Below are 13136 nucleotides of genomic sequence, written 5' to 3' on the forward strand. Positions count from 1 at the left end.
GGAATCAGTTACTACAGTCTGAATTCAGATTGACTGTAACTGCAGTTTTTCAACACTGAGCAAACTAAAGCCACCTTCACAGCCTGTAAATTATGAGTGTTCAACAAAGCCAGGTGCAGTACTTTATCTAAAGGCAGCAGTTGAGAAAGATTAAATTTCCTGATCAGTCAATTTGTGTTGAAATTCTCCTTCAGAAATATTGTGGTAAACTGGGAGTTTATTCCATTACAAACACAACTTCCTAACCATGAAAATTTAAGTAACATTAACTATTAATATTGAAATGATAATATTGTTACATTCTCCACATTGCATATAGTTTTAAACACATACTGTTACTGAATCTCAGCAAGGGTTTGTTGATGGTATTTTGTTCTTAACTTTTTAAAAAATATTTAATTTTGTAATCAAATGTATGCTTTCTGAATCAGATCCAAACCATTACACTGTTAAACTCATGCGCCAATTTGCATCTCACTCTCTAACCAAAGTGTGGGAGCACTTTATTCTTGTTTTTTATTTGTCCCAAAGTGAGCCTCTCGTAATCTCATTAATAAGCTCATTTAGCCCAGTGCCATTGTGCTTTGTCAGGGCTCAGGCCTGACTTTCCAACTTCCTCCCATCATTTAGCACAAGCTGGCACTGGGAAAGTTTGCTTGTTTGTGGACATTTTGTGGATGTTGTCACGCTAATGGATACTAATGGGGTTTATTAATGCCAGTGTTGTGCTCGGGGACAAATAAGGTGACAGGACCTTGTAATGCACAGACACGTTCACCCAGCGGGAATTTGTAAACTGCTTGGCAGGGTTTTCCCCTCAGCCCAGAGCCATCCAGCGTATTACTGCATCTTTGTTCTCATCCTCTGATCATTTATTCGTCTGTGTCTTCATTACACACACTGCTCGAGAAGCTGCTAACAGAGTTTGAATGAAACTTGGGAGCTCTTCACTACAGCCTTTTTACTGTCATTTACATCAACCAAATCTGTTACCAGTTTGAATTTTATTTTTAATTTTTTGCATGAAACGTAAAGGTAAATTAAATCAGTCATTTCACAGTTACTTTGTTTTTTCTCATCAGGCTTTCTGCAAGTTAATAAAAGGAAGGAAGTTGGATATTGGCCAGGAGGCCAGAGAAGCAGTGAAAGCAGACAAGAGGAAAAGATTCAAACAAGTAAAATGGATGCAGAGCTTTTAATGGGTGACTATACTGACGCTCTCAACCTCAACTGATGTGATTTGAGGCTTGTTGAATCCTTGTGTTGACCTTCATGGTCACCCAATGAGTTCATGACTGAGAGTCATTCTCCCAGATTCACCCCCTTACACCCCGGTGTGCCTCACAACTCCAATAATAAACCCATTTTAGCTTGTTTGTGCTGATGATGGGACCTCATCCTGACTTTGAACCCGTCCTGCTTCCCAACTCAGTTAGCACATAGGTTGGCAGTTAGCGAGGGCATCCTTGTTAGTGGACATGTCGAGGAGGTTATTCTAATGGTCATCAATCAAGTCTATTCATGGCACTAATGTTGGGTAAGACCCTGTTGTGTATATTCACACTGTGTCTGCCCTCATCGCTGATTACATGGACAGATATAATATCCCAGATTGCATCCTGCTCCGAAAGCTGCATCAGTTTGTTTGTAGTTTGCTCCCTAAGGCTTGGTGCACAGTATAACATTTTTAAATCTAAACTGATTTTTAAAAATCACAGACGTGACCACAGATTTAACTGATTTGTAATATTTTGATCGTAAGATTGCACCATCATCAGTCAAGATTCAGGACCACGCAGTTATCTAATAATTGTGGCTTATACATTTTGCAGCTCGACAATCTGGGGTTGAGTTAGAATTCTCAAATAAGGGGACTCAGGTCCAGTTGGTAACATTAAGATTATTATTATAAGTAAGGCTCTCACATTACAGCCCACCAGGTGTAGATAACTGGTTCAGACCAACCTTGAATCAGTAACACTCCCCCACATGTGTTGGGATAGGTTATCCTGACCCAAAATCTGCCCAATTACCCTATATGTAACTTCTAAGGACCTTTCAGTGATCACAGAGCAGTTTGTAAGATTATGTGATAGTCAACATTTACACATCTTTCACAACAACCCCTCACTGATTGATGGATTTCGATTCCCTACACGCTCTCTCTTCACACCACCAGATGCAAAGTCACACGGTTTACGTTGCCGCTGCATCTAACTGTAGAGCAGCCAGTCAGACAGTGACGACAAATGAGAGGAACTAAGTGGTTCAGGTCAAAGTTGAAATAATCTGAGCTCAGTTTTTCTTCAGCAGTTTGGTGTGAAGTCGTAGTGTGTCTTCGAGGTGTCGGGCTCTGTGAAAAATGGGTTTCCTCTGTGGTCCTGGTCATGTGAAAGCAACTTTACACTTAGTCACACAAAACTGTGTTGCATCCAAAAACCATCCTCGTTTAACATTTAATTCAACTGGAAGGGAGAGTGTGATGGATAATAATAATGGTGATGCTGAGAGAAAGCTAGAGCAATATATGAGATAAAGGGTGAGAGTGATACTGAAAGGATGTGAGCAATAAAGAAAAGGAAGTAGAGTGGGCTTCTGTTATAACAGGACTGTGCACACTGCATGGAAAGAGGCGACTTCCTACTTTTTATGTGACTCAGAATAGTTGGTGTTTCGTTGCCAGGATAACAACACATCACACAGAGGCGCCTAATTTCATGCCATCTAAAAACATTTCTACATTTGTCTGTGAATGTTCACCATGATACAGTCATAAATAAGGAGTCTGAAGCCGAAAATCCCTCACCTCACTTTTATATAACAACAGGCAGGGCTGGTCCAAGCGTTTAATCATGGTGTGCCATGATATTTGAAGCCACAAATTTTAATCCCCAACCCCACATCTCTCTCTCGCTCTCACAGGAATGCACACTCACAGGGAAACATGGCACTCTCCGGTATTTTTCCCCCAACCTGAAACTTCAAACATACTTCAGAGTTAAGGCAGTCTGATGGCCAGTCTCAGTAAATTTACTTCCATCACTTTCAGGCATGAGATTAATAATACTGTTCTGACCAAGCCATTCAACAGAAGCTGCAGGATGTTATTGGTGTTAGGACACATTGGTTTTCATGCTGAGGTTAGTTGCCACATCTAGAGAGGGCAGCACATGAAATGAGTGCTGCAGCCTTGCCAAATCGAGACCCTGTCTATATATAGATTATAAATTTCAGCCTGCCAGTAACTTCGGCAGATGATACAGAGGAAGTGGATTTCCAGGCATTTTTTTTGTCTGTGCCTCCAGCCACTCTTTGAATTTGAGGGAGCTGTGTGTTGCAAAGTTGGGGGAAATAGAGGTTTCACATTTTGACACAAGCCCAGTTATAATGTTCTGTTATTTAGAAATAACACAATTTAATAACCTCCCCCCATTCAGCTGTGAATGTGCATCTGAATCTGCATCAAAGCAGAACAAGAACCCAGCACAGATCTGTGTTACAAATGTATTTTCCAAATGACTCATTTGGAAGAATTTTGAATGGGATGTCTTTGTCTTTATTTGCATTTTAAGCGACAGGTCTCGAGCGTAGTCGCATGTTTTTTCTGTGCCCGACTTCTCATCAACATGTTAAATGCTCGCCTCATTTGCATTCCATTATGAACGGTTCAGTCCAGTCTGGTTGGCTTACAGAGAAAAGTTTATTTACATAAGGATGCAGCAGAACAATTAATATGTGGTGTTTTGGCTCAGATGTCATATCAGAGGTGATGAAGTACAGGCTGGGCCCTGTTTTAACTCCATTCTTACGCCCATCATCTGCCTTGGCAAAGTTATGTGATGTGTCGTGTGTTGCTTCTATTTTCTTCCAGCTCAGCTCATCCTATAGTGTAATAATGACTTTTCTTTACTTTTCTTTATTATCCTGTCCTGTTATCACACAAAACTGGAACTGGGTTTACATCATATCCATCACTGGTGTGTGTTTGAGCTCCTACCTGCTCAGACTCAGGCTGTCAGGGCTCTGTAGCGACAGGAAAAATGATCCCTCTGCACCAATTGATGCCTGCACTCCTTCGTCTTGTCACCTTGTCCCTGTTCAACCAGCAGCTGATTGATGTGATGTCCTGCCGTCACAGCTGGCCTCGTTCACTTGCAAACAAGCCACAGAGAGTATTGTGTTACTGCAGGTCCTTTCATGTCAGTTAATGCATCACTTTCTCTTCTCGGCCGTGTGCTCACCCTCCTCTGTCTGGTTTCTCCCACTTACACACTTGTACTCTCATGTCACCTGTGTCACACTGACGTTAAGCCTCATGCCTTTAACAAGCAACAGTGACATAAACACATTAAACAGTAAACATAATAACATCATAAACATATAGGAACAGTATTCTTGTCTTGCCAGCAGTGAGATGCAGTGCTTTTCTTTTGGAGTTTCCAGGTTCTATACATTTTTTAAAAATGATACCACAACTATTTTTGCCAATAACAAAGAAAAATCAGGAACATGTCAGTCAGTAGGGTACTAGCAGTGCTGCTAATCCCATTCACCAGCTGAATAATTCATAGTCAATTAAGGCTGAGAAGCTGAGGCCGTCTTCATGGCTTAAGTGCATTTTCAATGATTCATTTCATGAGCTATGTGAGGGGTCTCTTAATTGTTGTTTACTGCTCACTATCCGACCACATGTTATTTTTATGCCATCGTGATTACTCCCGGCAGCGCTCCGAGTGCTTGGGAAATGAAGTCCATTAAGGGGTCCTGAGAGCTGTTTTCCTTTCAGGTGCCATGAAACGTTTCCAGATTCAAACTTTACTGCACCGGGCACCATAAATCTCATCCAATCTTAAGCGTCAATCTGTGGAAATGAGATGCACGAAGAGATGCAGGTGGTAGATTTTATGGTTCTGCAGCGCAGGAAAAATACCTGCAGTGTTGTACAAATATTCCTTTTTAATAGGATCCCTGAAGAACAGTTTCAAGTTTTTAGAAAAAGTGAACTCATATGGAGGGAACATTAAGAGCCGCGCAGCTGACAGCAGACCAGTGCCACAAACCACAGGGTGATGGCGTTAGAAAAGGAGTAGGTTTGGCTTCTCTTTGAGCTGCTCTCTTGTTTGTGTGTGGCAGAGAGAGTGAGGACTCACTGCCTGAGGTCACTGCTGACTTGAGTGTGACAAGCTGTAAAAGCATAGTCTCAATTCTTGTGTGACAGAAGACCGCTTTGACAAAAATAGGCGGCTTGATCTGAGAATACGGACGCTGCCCTCCGGTCGACACACCTCATACGCTTTATATAGCAAATCCATCAGTCCCCTACTCCTCTCCTGGCTGTCAATGCATGCATGTGGCTGTGTCAGGCATTCACACAGACATCTAAACCTCCCCTCTGGTTATTTTGCCTCTTGCCTGAAGGATGCTGCGAGGTGCTGTGCTCCAGTATCAGAGTGAGTGAGAAATGCTCAGGTAGCACTTGTACACAGTGATGTTTATTTTCTCAAGCTCAGAAAGAGAGAGTCTGCACTCCAGTGTTGTTGAATCGAGACGGTGGGAGCACAAATGGAGCTCTTTTTTTTGTTGCATCTGATTATTCCTCCAATATGATGCCTTTATTTCCTCACATTCCACACACTAATTATTAAGCTCGGCTGCCATTACATTTGTCATGCACTTAGGGGACTGTTTTTCTTCTACGATAATTCCTGATAAGTGAAGTAAGACCCGGGAGAATCCTGGCAGCAGCGTGTTTCCATGAGGTTTTATTTGGCCGTGTGAAGCTTGCACCCTCTTTCCACTGAACTCATTCATATGACAGTAATTCAGTTCAACAGCTTTAAAGTGACGGCGACAGCAAAGAGACTGTGTGTGTGTGTGTGTGTGTTTGTCTAAAAGAGAGAGAGAGAGGGGAGCACGTACACACTTAATCACAGCTCCTGTGGCTGCGGCTCTCCTTACCATTTGTTTGTGCTCAGGTATGTTGACACCTGTTGGATGGGACGGAGGTTTAGTTTGTGCTGGTTAGAGTGGAATAGCCAGAGGCTTCCCTCTATGTGTGTTTGTGTGTGTTTACATACTCCTTGCAGTTTTGATTGCACAACACACACACACACACTAGACAGTATGAGAAGTTTTCTTCCTCTTTCTCCTCTGCTGTTGACTCTGAGGTGAGTCTAAGCCTTCGGGAGGCCTCTGTTTGCATTTCATTTTCAGGGAAGAGCCTTTTATGAAGGCACCGACTTCCCCAGCTGACCACGCAAGCTGTGAAAGTAAAAACGAAGTCATGTCAGTAGACGCTGGCAGATGTTGAAACTCTTGCAAAGTCACATCCCATGATGAAATTTTTCTCAAGAGCATAAGTTTATGTAACTTCTATAGCTGCTGGACTGAAGTCAGAAGCTTTATCTGGGTGTGGTAACAGCACTGACAGTGACTTACAAGGCGAGCTGTTGCATTGCTGTGATTTCAGTAAAACCAAACAGTTCAAATGAAAACCAAAGTCAGTTTTATAAAAACCAGACGTGATACAAGTTTTTACTTGGAGGAAGCCAGAGCTGTTTTACATCACTGTCTTTTCCCTCGTCCACAATAAATCAAATGATTTTTTATTAACGATGGGGCTGATACTTTACATTTATAATCAATGTCCAACATCAAATCAGATCCAAACATTTATAAGGACCACCAAGGTTCAGCTCATGATGACCACTGATGTAGAATATGCCCCATCAGTTTAGATATTACAGCTTCAGTAGGTAAATGAGCTTCTATACCAATAATTTTTTGCATCTACTTCTCACAGCCTCGCCGTTTGGTTGGAAGGAATCCTGCCACAACACACACCACTGAGGTCTCCACCTGTGGCTCGGTTTGATGAAGCCCTGAGCCTCTGTTCCTTCCTCGGCCCGGCACCTCCGACTACCAGCAGCGACTCTGTGGGAAGCACATGGTGGTCACTACAGCCACCGCGGAGGTGCACTGACACCTTCACAGCTCACCTCTCCTCCCCTGTCAAGTCTGCCTGGCACCAGCAACCACAACAATGAGCTCTCACAGCCGACAAGGTAAGAGGAGAAAAACAAAACAGTATTTCGCAACAGGAACTCTTTTGTCCTTGTCAGTGCATGTGCAGTGTTTTTACAGTCATGTTGTAAATACGGCATAACGCTCCTGGTGACCGGCAGTTTCATTCTTAGTATACGTGTAGGCCAAAACGTTCCAACATGGTTTTAAACCTAACCACTAAACCTACTTATCAGGTTAGAACAGTCAAAAATGGAAAGTGAAACCCTGCCTCTGATCACATCCTTTTCCTTTAACATCTGGGTGACGTTATTACAGGCTAAGTTAGACTGTAGTGTGTCTCCAGAAGGCTGACTTTCGAAGAAGATTATTAGCAGAAATAGAGGGAACTGACTTAGGTTGTAGCCGCTACCTCGTCAGAGATTTCCTTGTTAGAGCGAAGAATTTTTTGATTTACAGAGAGCAGGAATGTTGAAAATGTAGAGCTTCTGTTTTCATTTAGCATTTTCTGAGAGTGCTCTTCAGTCTTCGAAGCAGTGGCTGAATATGAATATAGTTGAGAGATCGGTCAAAGCCACAAACTCCAGCATGTTGCATTGTTTAAACAGCACTTACACAGTGGTGTCTAGGAGATACTGAGATACTATCTCAGTATGATTTTTATGGTCTGTTTAATTGATTTGCACTAACGTTCACCCAAGAGACAAAGCTGTCAAGACAACAAAATGACGCACAAAAATATGAGTGTAGCTCTGAAATGTTCCTCTTTTCGTTCACAGTCGTTCTTCAGATTAGGATGAAGGATTTCTACATGTACATTTGTGTTCAAATATTTTCAAATCTTTACTACGAATGTTTCTCTTTGCACACTCCCTGCTGTGCACCCATGTGACCTTTTTCTTGAATCACAACCGTGAAGCAGATCTGTACTTTCCTCTCTTTTTAACCAGTGACCTAAAATGGACAAAAGGCCAATTGTGCCCTCCGTTACCCATCATGCTTTGGCTGTCTTGGTCGTATTCAGCGTCGTGATGTCACAGCCATTGATTACTTGTAGCGGTGGTATTAGTCCTGTGTGGCGCAGTGTGGGCTGCTGGCATCACCTTCTTTTCTCTTGAGCTGTGAGTAGAGACGCGGTTGAATCCCGGCCAGGGGGGTTTGCGTCAGAGTGGATGTCAGGCCGTCCAGATAGCTGTGAACACAAGCAAAGGCCAAAGATGTCTGTGATTTTCTTCTTCTTCTTTTCACTGAAATACAATGTTATGTAAGCTGAACCTTGGAGTGGGCCATATTTTCCTCTTTTATTTCCCTCCTTTTCTTATTATTTCCATGCTCTGTCTATTCTCATTTCTCACAAGATGTTTATTATCCCTGAAGATTTTCAGAGTTGTAAGGAGTACAGTTTCACCTTTGTCAGTTTTCTGGTTATTTCATAGACGTGATCTGACTTGCTTGAGCTTTCAAAGACAAAAAACACTTTTAAGGTAATGGAAAAACGGTCCCATCGTGAATCCACAGTTGTCAATTGTGCAATCACAGCTGTTTTTCATCTCATTTGGATGAGGGAGGGAACCTTTTATACTCACAGTCAGTCGATGGATAAACATAATCCCACTTTTGGGAAACCTATTTCTTATGATTCATAACTAAGTCAGATTCTCCACACACCACTTTTCCTAAGTAACGCCAAAAATAGATGAGGAATAGCTCTGCTGAAATTATGTATCAAGTCAAAACACTTCCAGAGCTACCAGACTTTTCTCCACCTCGAGGAGCTCTGAAATTAAGAATGAAGCTTTCACTCCTCCGTTTCACCTCCTGTTAGCAGTCAATTTTCCCCTTGTCGCCCTGCAGTCTGAGCTGTATTGCTAAGCCCTTTTCCATATATGACTGATCATCATTTCCTATTCTTAAACCACCATTTTAGAGCACTGAAGGGCCTTTTGTCTGACTTAAACTTGGGTGGCAAAGGCTGGCATGTTGACATGCTACTTGGCATTTTGGGACTGGGTTTATGGCCTTGGAGCCAGAGCTAGAACACACACACAGACAAACTCTCTCATCCCAATAAGACCCTCCCCTCCCCTCTCTTCCTCCCCTCCCCTCCTCTCCTCCAGCGGCAGTAATCGGTGGCAGGTCCTGGCTGAGGGGGATCTTGCGTCAATAAATCGTCATGCAGAGCGGCTCCCCTGCCTGGAACCCAAACAGAGTGAGGGGGCCGTCTGCTGCTGGAGGCCTTGTAGAGCTCGTTAAACCCCACTGAGGCTTGTACAGTCCGACCAAAAACAAGGCTAATGCTAGGTTTAGTATGTGTTCTTATTGTGTACTAGTCTTAGTCGTGTTTTTACTTTTTGGAGCGATCCCAACCTCTTCTTCTGATCTCATCCATGGTGATATAGTTGTTGCAGGGTTCTTTGTGTATGTTTGCATAGTTAGATCCAGAAATCTCACTTTCATTAAAACCTGGGTGTTCCTTTGGGCTTTTCTTCTTTTTGCACAGTCCAGCTGTTATTGTTTCATCCTGCAAACCTCTGTTTACTGTATCTGCATGTGGGTTTTCATCCGTCTCTCGACCCCAAGATTAATTCACACCCTTCCACCATAACCAAAACTAAAAGAGCAGAGGAAACACATCGCCTTCATTTGCAGTTTCTGAGAGTAGCCGGTCGGTATGCGGGGAGTTGCAGTCGTTGCAGCCATGCAGTGCTGAGATGGAGGGTGGTTGGGTGGGGGTGTGGGGGTGGGGGGCAGCTGTGAGAAGTCGGTTTTTAAGATAAACACAAGAAGCGCACCTCCTCACTTTTCTGAGTCTTATTCAGACCGCTGATCTGTGGCAGATGGTGGTGAATTATTCATGTGTCGATTTTATCCCAGAGATTACTCAGTATCAGAGAGAAAGGGAGAAAAGATGGAGAGGACTGACAGCACAATAGCAGCTCATGCCAGCTAAGACCGTTATTATTGTTTTCTCCTTTGTGATTGATGGAGCCCTGCAACGTCATTAGGTGGGATTAAAGTCTCTTCTTTTACAGCTGTGATTTTCACTGTTTTGTTTTTCTGGTCAGTGTTGGAGCCATGTCTTCTTCTAGGATTTTGTTATTAGTGCTTTGAGGATGTTTGTGCTGAACTAAAAATGCAGAGCTGTGGGTATTTTTGTGTCCTGGGTCAAGTTAACTTTTGCTAAGCAGCAGCAGCAGCCTCTGCAGCGTCTGAGTGGTAATTCTGTCATCCTGAGTCCGAGTGTGTTAGCTTAGTAACAGCTCATGTACTGGAAACATAGCCTCAACCGCTGAGGTAACAAACACAAAATCATCATCTCAATACAAACCAGCAATCATGCTGTCCACCTGTGTCACGTCAGCAGCAACCTGATGACCTCTGCTGCATGAAACTGTAACATTACATCCACAGCTACAAACAGCAATGACAGAAAAATGTACTTCCCACACCAACACTGCCTCAGAGTAACCAGTGCAGAGTAGAAACCAGCCGCTGAGCCCAGCTGTCGCCTCGCCTCTTTCCGTCATGTTATTATTGGACTCTTGGTTATTCTGGTCTTTGTCACTTTCGTTTTTTGGCTCTGCCAACCTGCAGATCTTAATCTTTTCTTCTGCTCAACGCTCTGGTCGGTGATGGCTCTTCCATTCCCCCCGACGTGTTTGTTGTGGTCACCCTCCTTTTTGTTCTTTTTATGTTTTATGGTGGCTCGCAGACTATGAAGTGTCATGACCGCCACCCACTGCTATGGAGCATGTCACTGGTGTGTTTTTGCACATATAAATGTTATAATTTTGCTTTAAAAATTAGATTTAGTAGTAATCAAAGTCAGCTGCTGTGTAATTTAGCCTCCAGCTTTTCATATAGGAGTCATTTTTAATTCTCTTGCTTGCCCTTCCTTCTTTTCTGTCGCTCTAATTTTCGTATCTGTGTTTTTTTTCTCTCTGTCTCTCAGTTTTAATCAGTAACTGTAATAAGGACTCACAGTGGGAGCTATCAAAAGCCTGCAGTTGTGGATTAGTGGAGAGTGGCTAGTCCTGGGCCAGGCCACTAGAAAGTGACGCATAATCTTCAAAAAGGGAGCTTAACCCTTGGTGGCCCGCGCTGATGATTCCTCATTTACAGAGGCCGCCGTCAAAAGGAAAAGGCTCGGGATGTTAATTGATATGTTTTAGTCTGAACGTTTAGAAAGTTCTCTAAAGACGACTGAAGTCAACTGAGGCAAGAGGCAAAATTAAGTTGAGTCCAGGAGCTTATTCAGAGGAAGTTATTCAAGAAGTTCTACAGAGAGTGATGCCATTCATTTGATCTGTGCACTTGCTAGCATGCGCTCACAGTCGCCATTGCTATCTAGTTTGTCCATTGTCCAAAGAGCCAGAGGGACACAATAGCACTCTCCTATCTGTATTTGATGCATTTGAGTGCTGCAGAACTGTTATTGTTCTCATTTATCCTTGGCTCTGCAGAATTTTCCTCAATGGAAAGATGGATGGGAATGAGAGCTGAACCAGACTAAACAGAAGCCTTTTTAAGAGAACAATGGAAGCTGCGGTGGAGAAATAAGATTACTGCCTCATTATTGTCATTCTCTCCACAGTTTTCCAGAATATTCCATTCAAGTAATCTCATTGCCACATGAAACAAGTATGCAATTTAGCCTTTGGAAGAATTTATTAAGCATTCAAAGCCTTGCTTCTGCCGGAAGTGCAGAATTGAATTATGGTTTTGTGCTCAAACTGCTGTGCACTGTTCTTTCAAATAAACTAAGATCCACCAGTCGTCTTTTTTGTTCTTTTACTATTAATCCTGCAGTGATTTCACAGCTGATTTGGTCACTAAATTAGGAAATACAGCGTTGGTTCTTAACTTACTCTGACCACTTTCCATTTGTGTCTACCTGTTTTCTCGTTTACTGTGTCTGGCGTGCCCCAGGATCGAGGACCGTCTCTACGCTTCATACATGCCACTTACCAAAAACATGTAATTACTCAGTTGGTTTTCTAGCAGTGGTATGGTTGTAGTTAGAATCAAGGCCTGAGACACGTATTCAGCTACAGCCAACACTATATGCAGATACAGCCAGTGATTATTAATAGAGATTGCACAGAAGTCAGAGCAGCCCAGATGTCCAGTCTGTAATGTATATAGAGATTAAGAACATCCAAGACCTTTAAGATTAACCCTTAAGGATTCACATCTGCTGCTAAGCTTCTAGTATGAATGAAATGCAAGAGGTCACACCATGTATGAGACCTCTGTGCAGCAAACAGCCCTGGTATGGTAAGGCTAGAGAATCCCTGCCCTGCTGTATTTCCCATCTGGCTGGAAGGTGCAATCTACTGTACTGGGTTCAACGGGGGACAGCGGAGGAGAGGGAGGCGGGTCAGGTGGGTCCCTGAGGATGTAATCCTCCTGCTTCTATGAACAAAACAAAATCAAAAGTTCCCAGCAGTTACACAATCCCTGTTAGGAAGGGCTCAGTGCACCCTGGGTCTCCCAGGGCAGAATGAACTTTTCCAGGCACTAATCCGAGGATAAGCCCTGAAACAGAGGCTTTCAAACTCCGCTGTGTGCCGTGGTGTACTAAAAATGCATGAAATGCCCCATTGAGCTTCACGGTTAGTGGCATCCCCTGCAGATGTGTGCTCATAGAGCCGGTGTGATGATTTAAAGATGCAGGTCTTGCTCTTCAGGAAAGTTGTTTCAAAACAAAGAAGCAGGTTTAACAAACTCTGACTAACCCCAGGACTGGAAACGCAGAGTTTTCTGTTTCAGAGCAACAGGTCAGAGTCTGCACAAACATCTGTCTAGACTCAAGGATGAACTGATTAAAATGTCATCAATGTTTTAGATCAGAAGTCAAGAATTCATACATTAATTGTTTGGACAGACATGGATGTGAAGTGCTACTTGACTGGTTAGCAGAGGCATAAACTGATGACTGATCATAAAAGCATTAGAGTTAGTAAAGAAAGGCCATGGATAACAAGCTAATATCCAACTGGGATTCTGATCGTCTCCCAACATAAACTTCTGAATGACTGAATGACGAAAAGAAGCGGCAAAGACAGCTCCTCCAGGTTCAGCAGGAGAGGAGGAGGTTAGCTTCAGAGTAA

The 13136-nt window shown here is 43.0% G+C and overlaps 1 protein-coding gene across 3 annotated transcripts in view; it reads left to right on the top strand.

Annotated features, from left to right (window-relative positions):
* The window catches only part of hdac4 (histone deacetylase 4), an 88477-nt gene that overhangs the window by 3284 nt on the left and 72057 nt on the right, over nucleotides 1-13136 (top strand). For 2 of the 3 annotated variants that reach the window (XM_018682258.2, XM_051070053.1), the window contains exons 2-3: nucleotides 1083-1202; nucleotides 6803-7064. In XM_018682258.2, the coding sequence (XP_018537774.1) occupies nucleotides 7043-7064 (22 nt within the window). In that variant the 5' untranslated portion in view covers nucleotides 1083-1202; nucleotides 6803-7042. The remainder of the gene's footprint in view (nucleotides 1-1082; nucleotides 1203-6802; nucleotides 7065-13136) is intronic. The other variant, XM_018682257.2, reaches the window with a different exon arrangement.

Source organism: Lates calcarifer, linkage group LG1 (assembly GCF_001640805.2).
Source record: "Lates calcarifer isolate ASB-BC8 linkage group LG1, TLL_Latcal_v3, whole genome shotgun sequence".
Classification (NCBI taxonomy): Eukaryota; Metazoa; Chordata; class Actinopteri; family Centropomidae; genus Lates; species Lates calcarifer.